At 35.2% G+C, this 13240-nt stretch overlaps 1 protein-coding gene across 2 annotated transcripts in view; it reads right to left on the reverse strand.

The window, feature by feature from the left end:
- Positions 1 to 334: 334 nt before the first annotated feature.
- The window catches only part of nompC (no mechanoreceptor potential C), a 603429-nt gene continuing 590523 nt past the window's right edge, over positions 335 to 13240 (reverse strand). For both annotated transcript variants that reach the window (XM_081759152.1, XM_081759151.1), the window contains 3 exons: positions 9789 to 9924; positions 7282 to 7410; positions 335 to 745 (listed from right to left, as the gene is read on the reverse strand). In XM_081759152.1, coding sequence (XP_081615278.1) covers positions 561 to 745; positions 7282 to 7410; positions 9789 to 9924 — 450 coding nt within the window. In that variant the 3' untranslated portion in view covers positions 335 to 560. The remainder of the gene's footprint in view (positions 746 to 7281; positions 7411 to 9788; positions 9925 to 13240) is intronic.

Genomic DNA, 13240 nt, shown 5'->3' on the forward strand with positions numbered 1-13240 from the left:
TGAAGAGTTTTTATAGGGGGGATGGCACAATAGTTTTACGTAAATGACATATACGTTAATGCAGCTGGACCAATGAATTCATCACGGGCACACTACAGTTGTAATTTATTATATTAATAACCGAATTCCCTTATGAAGTTTTCGATTACTATTACGTAATAATAAAAGATAAAATGCCTATGAAGCTTTCATCTGTATAGATGCAGCATAAGCGTATCTGTTAATTATATTGAACTATTGTGCCGGTTTTCTTTAAAAAAAGAAAAAAAGAAAACAAAAAAAAGAACTTCATAGACCCAATATATATGTGATGAAAATTTTTTAAAGACTTGTATTGAATCAAAGTTCATAGTAGATACCATGTACTACTTAAATAAAATAATATGAATTTTAACTGTGTGATAATTAAAATAGAAGAGACAACTATTTAAGTCAGTATCTACAACTTGCCCAAATAATAAAGGAATTTAAAAAGGGTTAAAACACTAAACTGATCAGGAACTTCTGATGTATCGAAAAGCGAGAGAGAAGAAACATTAAGAAACGGTTTCTCCATGCGTTTAATTTTGTCCATCATCTCCTTCTTCGCTGCTGTGAGTGCTGGTGTGCTCCGATTCACCCATAAGTACACGATACTTTTTGGCTATATTCTCCCAGTCCGTGACGTTCTCAATCCTCTGGCTATTATTGAAACTCAGCTGTGAACCTAACGGACTCAGATGAACCACGCTCAAGGCCACAGAATCTGCATAAAGAAATGAAATATTGATCACTACCACACGAACACACACACGCACAAAAAAGGGAAAGATAAAGGAGAGAGATTAGATCACCTTTAATTTCGTCGGAAAACTTTATTCTTTCTTGGGAAATTACCTAAAAAGCCATCATCTTTATCATATCAAAAGACCTTTTTCTTTAATAACTGGAGTATGAATAACAACAAACACAAATAGTTTAAGCTGAATTAGATTTTACTCTGCAGTACGCATTGGGATCTATAGAATGTTGGTCCCATTTTAAATTTATACTGTGAATTAATTTTATCAGACTGATTTGATTTGTGAGATTTCATTAAATTCACTTCCCATTCTCAAATTCTAAACACTTTATTCATAATTTTCGTTAAAATATTTTCACTGTGTGTCTCATTATATAGCTATGTCTACTGCAGCACAAAGTGGTTGTGTTTGAAATCGAACGTCAATGATAGATCTATTATACGATCCCCTATTATGCTAGAAATTCACATGATTGTTCTAGGTAGAACGGAAGAGTGCTTAATTATTAACTTCCTATATTATAAGACATACTCAGTTGCACAGTTTTATTGACAACTGTCCTTATCTTATGTAAAATCATTCAAGTACTCCTGGGTCTGGACACAATTCTGTACTTTCTGTACAAAATGAAGTGTGTACGTGCAGCATTCAGCTCGTGAGGATTTTTTGTAGAACTCGAGAAGCACATGTGATTGTACTGCACTTACGCAACTGTAACCAAACCACTTCTTTTGGTAGTAATAGTACAGTACAATCTCAGTGATTACAACATGAAGTTATTGCTACGATCAACTTAAGCAATATATACCGGAGATGAAACGGATTTGTTTAAAGCTTCTTTTAATCATCTTAAGGGAAGACAATTTTGTTTCCCATGTATGGTCCTTCATCGTAACATTGTTACAATAGCTATACTTAAGAGATTTATCGCATGATTTCATATTTCCTCTGCAATGTTCATTTTTTAATCTATTGTTCAGGGGGAAACCAGGAGGACGCCGCTTCCGAAAAATATCTATGGCGTCTCTCCACTTCCTAAACATTACAAGGGGCAAAGACAGGCACGAAAGACGGCGTGACGTCATCCGTCTCCCTACCTTTTCAAATCCATTTTTACCAATGCTATTGTTTATTGTATTTTACATAGTATCAAGACTATGCAGTACGGAATCTGCTTTAAAATTTGATCTTAATGAATCACTGCTTAGATATTTCTAAGTCTTTCGAGAGTTGGCCCCGGAATTATTTGTATTCAAAATTACATGTTAGTCACTCTAACACAAATGAAGATGTGCATTACCATTCAAAAGTTATCGAACACTACATATTTGAGTGATCAGCTACCATGAACATATTATTTTGGCACGAGAACTTTGCCGCAGTGTGTCAAAAGTACTTTTGTTTAAAGCATAAAATTTGGCGACCACTGGATCGGAATCTAAGGGATGTTATAGTTGGTATATCTAATCCTAATTCTTATAAAGGGACACACATAAAAAGGCCAACTTGTAGTAGATATTGCATAATATAAAGAAGAGTGTGGAAGGTTAGGCAACATATAAGTTTTGTTTGAAAGATATCGATATAAGGGAACAATGCAGTGACAGAAATTCATAAGAAAAACAAGTTCCAGAAGTTTTGTAGTTCTTTATAGCTTGTTGATGGGTTAACGTTTTAAAAGAAAAAGAATAAACTTTGAAAGGCGTTTACAATGATTTTATGTGTCAAATTCTTGATCGTTGGAATATCAATGACAACCACTATATATCAGGGGTATAGAAGCAAAATTTGCTGAATCCACTTTTCAATTTTGTCAGGAGACGAAAGAAAAATGACTCCCTTATTCTTCAGAATTGTTGAACAATTGTTTATCTTTAGTGGTAGATTTCACTTATCTGCATTAAGTACCGGGACCACTAAACAAAAGAATTGTTCAACAATTCTGAAACATACGGGAGACACTTTTGTTTCGTCTCCTGACAAAACTGAAAAATGGATTTAGCAAGTTTTGCTATGCTCTCTGTAAACGAAAATTGAGCACGGAAGGCCATATTATACATAATATGTCATGCTAAACACTTTTCAGAATGTGGTCCTTTTGGCTTTTTAACCGCTATCATATCAACAAGGTATAAGGAACTACAAAACATGTAAAACTTGTTTTCGTTGTGAATTTCTGCCACTGCATTGACCTTGTATATCGATATCTTTCAAACAAAGGTAATATTCACCTGTTATTTTACCTTCCATATTTTCTTGTTTATAGTTTGCAATATCTATTACAAAATTGTCTTTTTTGCGTTCGTTTTTTAAGAATTATAATTTTGATATATCATCTGCAATATCTCTCAGATCCCGATTACATTGTCACCCAATTTTATATTTTAGACAGAAGTACATGTAACACAGTTCGTGAAAATTCTCGTGCCAAAATAATAGGTTTACAGTAGCAGCTCACTCAAAATACAGGATTTTCGAACACATTTGACAAGTAATGTAATAGATATTAATAAGAATAGCATGTTTTGAGAAGTATCTGCTGTATAAAAACTGTCTCTGCTTGTTATACAAACTTAATGATACTAAGTATTCAAAAATATTTTATTTAATGATTTTTCTGTTTATATATGTACTATCGTTTACTAATGTTTTCGCAGCGGAAGCAAATATGGTTCGAATTTTGCATTAACCTGTAAACCCACGTCACATATAACCTTGGTGCTAAAAAAAAGAGACTTTATACTTAAATCCAAGAAATATTATATGATCTTAACATGGAGCTAAAGCAAATCACTGGGAAACTTGCTGACTTTTCATTGTTATTAAATGAGAGCGATCCGTAACATGAAACCATTATTAAAATAAATAATGATTTAATTATTCATAATTATGTTAATACCATCAATTATATTTCTCATGCTAAGCATGGTTGTAATTAAACAGTGACAGAGTGAGAGGCTATTTGTCAGATTTTTCAATGTAACTTATTGAGAAATCTTATTGTGTTTTTCGATACTCAATTATGGCCTCGAAGAAACTAACATATGAACTTACCGGTACTGCTCAATAATGAGGACCTTAGAATTTATATTTTAATATCAGTTCATTAAAAGTGTTAACACAGTAAAAATAGTCCTTCAAGGAAATTAGAATGCACTTTAATTTCTGTAATGTTTCTTTTTAAATACGTGGTATATGCAATTGCATTAAACTAGTATTCTGAGTCTGCTGCACACTCATCTGAAGAAATGTTCATTTTAAGTGCATACTTAATGAGTGAATAAACAAAAGAAGACCGATTTTACAGAGAAAAATATAGAGAGATTTGAAATGTAGCTCTTAAGCCCTTTGAATTCCACTCCCTAACTCCTCTTTTCCTGCACAGTCAGTTGGGAATTGAACTCTTTGCTACATAGCATATTCTCTAGGGCTCGCACTCTTGCATCTCGTGGGGTCGTCCATGACAGCTTTCTATGTCTGAATCTTAGAAGCTGCAAGAAGGAGAGCTTTCCTCCCTTATTTTTTCCATTCTATTCTTTCGTTCCTTCCCGAGAAGAAAGAAGTGAGAGAATCGATATTACGAAAGAAGAAAAGGATTAGTAAAGCCTGAAGGGACCGGACTCCATGACCCACTTTCATATTGGTTCGTACGATATGAAGTCCAAGGAACACAAGGCATCAGCATCGAAAGAACGAGAAAGAACTTTTAATAACAATATACAAAGAGAGGAAGAGAATTTCTTAGCTAATCTTAACAAAATTAAATTGGATTTAACACGTCCAGATGATCCTTAAACAGAACAATACTCTCCGTTTGAAGAGTATTAACGGCTGGCAACTAAACTTCTACGAAACCACTTTAACAAATACCAGCGTATGAAATAGGATGGCATTTTACTTACAAACACAAAGATAGACTGTATACTACTACTACTACTGCTGCTGCTACTACTATTACTACTACTACTGTCATGGGGCCGCGATAGCTCAGTGGTAGAGCGTTCTTCTTTACTGCGTAGAGTCCCTGGTTCGTTCCCAGCTCGCTCCAAGTGAACTTTGTGGTGGACAAACACCGTGTCCGTGTTTTCCCGTGGAGTTCTCCCGTTTCCTCCCATTTTATTCATTCCGCCATTGCATTCATTTCTCATAATCATCGTGTCCTTTAGCCTAGCCGGCATAACTGTGGAAGATTTCATTTCATTTTACAACTGCCATTATCTAATTGTACCAACGTAAGAAATAACTCAAAACAGTGATGACTTAATGGCAGCCCGTGGTCCGGATTTAAAAAATACGTATGTATAATGCGGGTTGCGAATAAAAATGTACGATACCAAACTCCTTTTCTTTCTTTCTTTTTTTTCATTAGGGCCATGGAATACACCGTTGAGTCCCATAGTAGTCAACATGTTAAACTCCATGTGTCTATCATAACCAAGTCTTAACTTTAACTATGAAAACATTTTCTTTTAAGTTTAACTTCTTATTTTGCCATATATTAATATCCTTATTTGCAACAACTTAGAAAATGATGGATATTATACTTTAGGTATTTTCATAACACGTCTTTAAATAACCTGAATAGAACTGTAACGTTTATTTTTACATTTTGATTCGTTACAACATTGTTTTATAAGTTGTTACGGAAAGAAAAGGTTTTAAGTTCGCCAGTTATTAATCATATGGGAATAAAATTATGATAGAGATATAATATCACACTGATCCTATAGAGAGCCCCTACTGGATCATCTTCTAGCTTATATACGAACGCACGCACAAATGTCATATATCGATAAATCCAGACCGCCGTATTTACCACCGCGATCTACATACTGTATATACTGCTCATAATCTCAGTTCATTACTGCAGACCTCGTGGCTCTAAGGCAGCTCTTTACTATCGATATGAGCTCTAATAATTTATCATTGTGTTGTCTCACCAGTACCTCCTCACGTTCTACGTTCTGTAACTTCACCCGATAGACCCTAGTCTCATACAACGTGCAAATTTAAAGCTCCATAAAGGTGAAAATATCTCTGCCCACAGAGAAGGTATTGCCTTCTACAGCCCTCGAATGGGAACAAAACTCTTGTTTAAAAGAACTATAGAGAGTAAAAATATCTATTGGTCTTGTTTATTCATTTCGTTAGCTGATTCCTACTAATCTTAAATAATGGCTATTATTATGACCAATATACGAGGGGAATTTAAAAAGTAAAGGCACATTTGCAATTTCTCTTTCCAGGGATTGGCAACACTGCTAGTAACCAGCGCTGAGTGAGTGTAGTTGGCAACATTTTGAGACAACGTGTCGCTCGCATTGCTGCATTAGTCGTTGGAGTGTAGCAGACCGTTAAACATGGCAGCTCCCTTGAAGATCTGCACCGAGGAGGAAATGAGAGCAGTGATTCGCTTTTTGTATGCAGAAGATGTGAAACCTACGGACACTATTCGTCGAATGCAAGCACAGTATGATGACAGCTGTTTATCGCAAAGAAAGATCTTCGTATGGATAGAGCGTTTCAAGCAGGAAAGAATTTCTTTATATGACGATGAAAGATCCGGCAGGCCATCGACCAAAACGATTCAGGGACTGGGTACATCATCCCGAACCGGAAAATAAGGCTGCAGGCACGGTTTGGAAACACCCATCATCACCAGAAGTGAAGAAATTTAAACGTCAACCATCAGCTAGTCCATTGATGCGGTGCAAAATGGTTACAGATGCGACTGAAAAACTTTTTCTCTGACGGAATAAAAAAAAAAAAAATAAATAAAAAATTGTGAAACGTTGGGAAAAGTGCATTGAAGTCCAGGGAGGTTACGTGGAAAAATAAGGTATGTTTCAGTTTTCTATCATTAGAATAAGTACAGCTTTTCTCAAATGTGTCTTTACTTTTTGAATTCTTCTCGTATCTAGAATTGGAGGTTTTAGATACTGAAAAGTATATGAAAAAGGTATTTAAAAAAATCATAGACTGAAAGTATTTGAGAACAAGATCCTGAGATGAATATTCGGACCCAAGAGGAACGGGAATGGAGAATGGCGGAAACTTCATAACGAGGAACTACATAATTTATATGGTTTACCCATCATTGTTAGGGTCTTCAAGTCTAGAAGGTTTAGGTGGGTGGGTCATGTAGCTAAAATGGAAGAAAGTAGAAACGCTTTCAAAGTCTTGACGGAAGACCAATCGAAAAACGACCATTAGGAAGACCTAGGCGCAGATGGGAGGACAATATTAAGATGGATCTTGCAGAGATTGGAATACAAAGTAGAAACTGGATCCAGTTAGCTAAGGATAGAAGTCAGTGGAGAGCTTTTGTGAACGCGGCATTAAACCTCCGGGTTCCATAGGCCATAGAGTTAGTTATTTAAAAGAAATTACCTAGGTATTTCCCGATATTGCTACAGACTAAACACTGCATTCCTACAGGTAATTCAGGTATAAACAAGAAAAGAACTGTTTCATGGTTCTGAATAAAATGCACACTTACCCTTTGGAGCCACAGAGCTTCCTTTTTTAACTTTGGACAACCATTTGGCACCCATTTTCGTTCTAGCGCTCACTCTACTTCGTTGGATGCCCATCATTTGCACTAGACTAGGACGCTTCCTTTGTTTCACTGAAAAAAAGAAAGAAAAAAGAAATATATGAGCATGCAACAGTTTTTTTTTTTTTTTTTTTTTTTTGCATTTACAAGTAGTATATGTGTCACTGTTAGGTTTATATGTGTCACTGTTAGATGAATAAAGACTGCAATTTGCTAGATAATATTTATTCTTTCATCTGAAATACATAAGTGAATGACTAATTTGTTCCAGTAGAATAAATCATTTATTTATTATTGACAATGAACGACATACCTTTCTTGGGGGCCATAAAATTTGTTTATTAAACGGATCTTTAAAGCTGTATCTGTTTGGCGATGTCAGCATGGTATACAACACTTTTCTCTTGAGCAGTTCCGGCTATTTCGTTTCAATAGCTAGGTGCACTCGAGCTAAGCGTGATGCTATTTTTATGCCATCAAACACACAACATATTCTTCACGAGTGTCAGTGTGGGCTTTTCCACAGACCGTTGAGCTCCTTGTCACTTCGACGGCCGTCTTTTTTTTTCACATTATCCACTTTTTATCATTTGTGATCAACTGCTTTAGAAAGGCTCGAGCTAGTTAAGTTTCAGTAGAGATTTGCAGATAGAAATTCGATCGAGTAAATGTCTTTGAATCATATCATGCACTCAAACATCGGCTGTTGTTTTTGATAACGTAGTTTGTCCATACACAGCACAAATTTCTTCACAGACCTGCGCATTAGCACCTTTATCAAAATCAAATTTTAAAATGTAGCGCAGTTTTACGAAAAGTTTACTCATTTTCACGGTGCAATACCTTACATCTGGTTATAAGAATTTCAACATTTTTTGCGCATATAATAGCTTCAATTGTCAGCCGTCAGCTGTCAAATTGAGTTAGGTCTGATCTCCCGCGATTCTTATACTCTGAAATTTGATACAGTAGCCCCATCTCGTGCGCAAAAGGCTCACTACTTTTCAGACTAAATAATAATAATAATAATAATAATAATAATAATAATAATAATAATAATAATAATAATAATAATAATAATAACAATAATAATAATAATAATAATAATAATAATAATAATAATAATAATAATAATAGACTAATAATAATCAGTGGTGTATTTACGATTTTGTTTCGGGGAGGGGCTTTGCTAACTTTTGGGGGGGGGGGATTTGCCTGAAAATGTGAAAATTCTGCAACATATTTCATATACTTTACTATAGTAAGTAAGATTTCGGGGGGGGGGGCTTAAGCCCGGAAGTCCCCCTAAATATGCCAGAAAACAAAAATCCGTCAAGCTATTTGGTTGTTTACTTCGGTTAAAATATATTTTTCTTTCTTAAAATGTGATTAAACTAATATTACTATAAAATAAACTAATTTTTGGGCTATTTGCGGGATAATCATAGGACGAAATGTGGACATCCAAATATTTTGTCTTGACACTCATATCTCACTGAAATCCAGCGGTATGTGACCTATGGGGCATGACCTATGGGTCCTGTGGACATTTCTCATGTGGGTGACCATTTTTCTTGCAACTATGTATAGGAAATGTTGATATGCATACTTTGATTTAAAATAAGATGTGAATCACCAAAGAAAATTCACATGTATTTGTTTATCACAATACAATACTTTTTAAAGAGATAAGTAGACAGTTTATTTGAAAACAAAGCTGTACATACGATTGTCTACAACTTCGGATAATGAGTGAGTGTATGTGAATAGTTTTCTTTTGTCGTAGAGAAATGATTGTATAGACATTTTCGAATTCTAGACTCACTTCAAAGAAAATTAAACTTCGCAAGACACAAAAAGTTAATTTAGTACTTGTACTACAGTCGTCAGTGAAAATGAATACATCCTTATACAATATGTTAGTTTGTTTGCTTGATTTTAGTAACTTACAAACTGAGGTAACTAATTTGCAGGTCGTGAATTAATAAAATATAATATTGCATGTGAAATCAGTTCTTACTATCCCTTTCATGCCAGTGGAAGTGAATTGTGTCGTATTTTATTACCACCAGAACATTTGTTATTTTTCCTATTTCTGATTTTCTGCATGTTCAACTGCATATCTCTCTCTCTTTTTTTTCTTTCTTTAATAAGGGGGTTAAACTCTCAAGTTCATATCGTTTCAGAATTGTATATACATATAGACCTATTAGTGTAGAAAACGTTTATATTTCTTAACATTTTGTTCAAGGGGAGATATATATCTAGAACTCCCTTTTGCGTACGCCCCTCACGGGAGGAATGCTCTGTGATACTTCTCATTCTGAATACTTAAATACTTGTAAATATTTCCCTAACTTGAAAAGAAAATGCCTTTCTTGAAGTTACAGCAAACTGCATTCAGATTGATACACTCACTCTATGGCATAAACTTTTATGTAATAACGTACCTTTAGCATGGCAAGCCCTTAGAAAGTACATAAGCCAAGTCATCACTAAATTCAAGGGTGACGGAGTAGTTGTTGTGCGATGCATGTTACGAATCAACTTGGCCAAACCATACTTCCATTCGATATCAGATTGTGCCTGAAAGAAAAACAAAATATTATCTTTAAAAGTTGAACAAAAATGTCACATTTCTTACAGGATTAAACCAATTTAACGGCAAAGTGGAACTGATAATGCTGAGACTACTCATATACTCATAACAATAGGGTATAATGTTGAAAACAACAGATATACTTTCGCTTACAAACTTAATTCGAATTCCAAGATATTTTTTTTTTCTTTTAAAATAATAATAGAAACTTGATTAATCCGTTTCTGAGTCACACGAACTCGAATTATTTTCATAGTAAATACATTGGATTTTAAGGTAAAGTGCTAACAAATATTAGTAATATTTGAATAAAAATTATCTTTTTAGGACCCACAACAAACAGTAAGTTGTTATTATATTTTTTAAAAAAATAACATAAAACAATTACAAAGATATGAAACTGACAGCGAAAATCACACGAGATGCTTTTCGTTCCGCTTCCGACAACGAACTGAACAACAAAACTAAGAGGAAACGTTCGCACCCTACGTGAAACACGTGCTGAGCGTTCAGATTTCAAAGAAGCGTTCGCTTGTATTCCGAGGCAAAGTTTGCTCGAAATTTTCGTTCGTATTCCAAGTTGTTCGAATTCGGTGTTTTGCTCGGATTGCCAGGTACCACTGTATCAGTAATGCGTACAGGGAGGTCCGGCACATTCACGAACTATAACAGAATTCTCTCCAAAAAAGAACACGTCTTACTATATCCTGAACGTTAGTGGTCAGTTCAGGGGAACTTCGTTCCATGGGATTGTAATATTCTACAAATACATACGTAGTACACTTATCAAACCAACTGCGATAAAGCGTGTACATTCCATACTGATAAAAGTTCACAAACGATCTTGGTCGATCAAAAAACTTACTGTGCATGAAGCAAAATTAGAAATGAATTGACAGCTCAAAAACACATAAAAATATCAGTTTAAAGGGGAAACTATGCCACCAGATTATTGAGGACACCGAGAGGAGGTCTAATCATAAACACTGTGGTGGTAATTTCAAGTATAAGGTTTTTGTAAGTAAGGACAACGATGTTGCCGCCTTGTAGTGTTCAATAGTGTTTGTCAACAGAGGCAGAAGGAGCACAGCGGACATCTCAGTAGCATTCTTAACAACATGGCAATTTTTGCTCCTTCAAATGTCAGTTCGTTTCTTATTTTGCTCTGAGTATACTTAGGAGGTAGCTGTCAACATGATGACTTTTACATTCTGGATTTTGTAAATCGGAGTTCGATATATTTTAATTCAAGAATAGCTCGACTGTAATGACTTGATGTCTGAGACACTGAAATTGCAGTGAATTATAAACAAAACACAACACTCTATCAACAACTTGGAACATACATAGGGTATATGTCCCGGAGGTCCGAACCCCCAGAAATCTCGACTTTTCTCTAAACTTAGTCTAATTTTAGTGGTGATTTTTACAAATTTTAACATAATTTATCCTTATATTAAGTTTGAACGCCCCCGTAAAGCTTTGGACCTCCTAAATAAATTCACGTGTACGTGCCGATTGCAGATTACAAAGTGCTGGTGGAAACGTTGGCCTTATCCTGGTTAGTAAGCGCAGACTTAGAATTAGTGGATATGTTGAACAGTTATACTTTTCGGAATACTAATTCCGTCGTTTTTGATCAAAAGATCCAATATATTTCATCAAAAATTATCTTGTAGGCCTTATATCTGGAGAACTACAATAGTGTAGCCAAACGCAAACTATCACTTAACTCAGTATGATGTCCTTATTCCATAGAAAATAAGAGAACTCGATTTAGGGACCGTTCAAAAATTTTATGGTACCTGATCTAAAAACTAATTATTCGCCAAAATCGCAATCTTTTGATTCATTTTTTGGATTATTCCTAAATTTGGCCAAGATCGGAATCTTTTGATCTTTTCTTTTTTGGTTCATTCCCAAAATTCTTATTGAAAACAGCCAATACTTTTCAGTGGAAGTACTAATTCCGTCTTCGTGTACGCAGTTTGTTTCTACTTGCATTGAGAGCTGTAGGTAGAATGATTCTCCGGACAGGTGCTGCATTTAGGTTATGTGTTGCCACTTGGGACAATGTTCCATTGTATGATTTTCACTGCAGTATCCGCACTTCGAATTATTTAGACAAGCTTCAGTACGATGTTGATTGAAGACTTCGCAATGGTTTGCATCGGATAGGAAGTGGTGGCTGTGTGCGAGATGGTTCTACTATATGATGTCACTAGATAATGTCGGACTCGAAGAAAGGAGCTCTAATTACGAATAGCCCCCTTGGTACGGCTTTTCTGAATGTATGTTTGATGTCTGTACATAAACTGGTGTTTTCTGGGTATTATTAACTGACGGATAATAATAATGGTACATATTTAAAACTCGATAATCTCCTAGTACTTACGCTAGAACTGGTGGTATGTCCTGTAATTGATTTCTCTTTAAGGCGAGATGGTATGATGGGGAACGAAATACACTGTGAGGGTTGATCTTACGTGATCGTCTGCACACCCGTCAACTGGATCAGATTCAAAACCAGGTTATAATCGGTAGCCTACGTTAACAGCTGATGTCCTTCATAACCTTGATGTAGTATTAGGAGGTAAAATACAGAAACTCAAAACTTATAGGGCCTTATGCAGAGTCGTTTTGACGCGTAATTAGTGCCATACTAAAGAGCTCGACTTACATATGCTTCCTGCAGTAGTCAGGCCTTTGGTATGACGCTAATCATACATCAAAACGACTCTGCATAAGGCGGATAGTGTGTACATATAAGAGGACATGTTATTGTCATATGCAGTAAAAACATAAAGAACTATCGATCTTACCACTAGTAAAAAGTACCCACTCTCAGATAAGATCATAATTAGGGCTTTTTATGCTAATTTGAGAATCCCGAACCTAATGGAACTATTTTTTTAAATATCTCTGTCCAAGAAGTTACGAGAAGAGAGACCTCAAATTTGGGATAATCCCAAATTTGAGGTCACTTTTCTAGGCACCACATTAACGCATATGTTTTAAAATAGTTCCACTAGATTCAGCATCCTCAAATTAGTATAATCTTATCCAAGATTGGGACACTTTACCTTTTTGTATAAGCTGTATTTCAGAGATCCTAACTTTGAGGTAATTTTTCTCGTCACTCCATGGACCGAGATGGACGGAAATTTTCGTCGGGAAGGATCCAAAGTTGGAGAGAAAGTTCAATACTCTAAGACACTACGTCTATATAGTAGTGAATAGGTGTTATTCTGGATCCGAAAAGACGATAAGTAATTATTTAGTATAATTAGAAAAAATAATAGA

This window comes from Thermobia domestica, chromosome 5 (assembly GCF_964235325.1).
Source record: "Thermobia domestica chromosome 5, izTheDome1.hap1.1, whole genome shotgun sequence".
Taxonomy (NCBI): Eukaryota; Metazoa; Arthropoda; class Insecta; order Zygentoma; family Lepismatidae; genus Thermobia; species Thermobia domestica.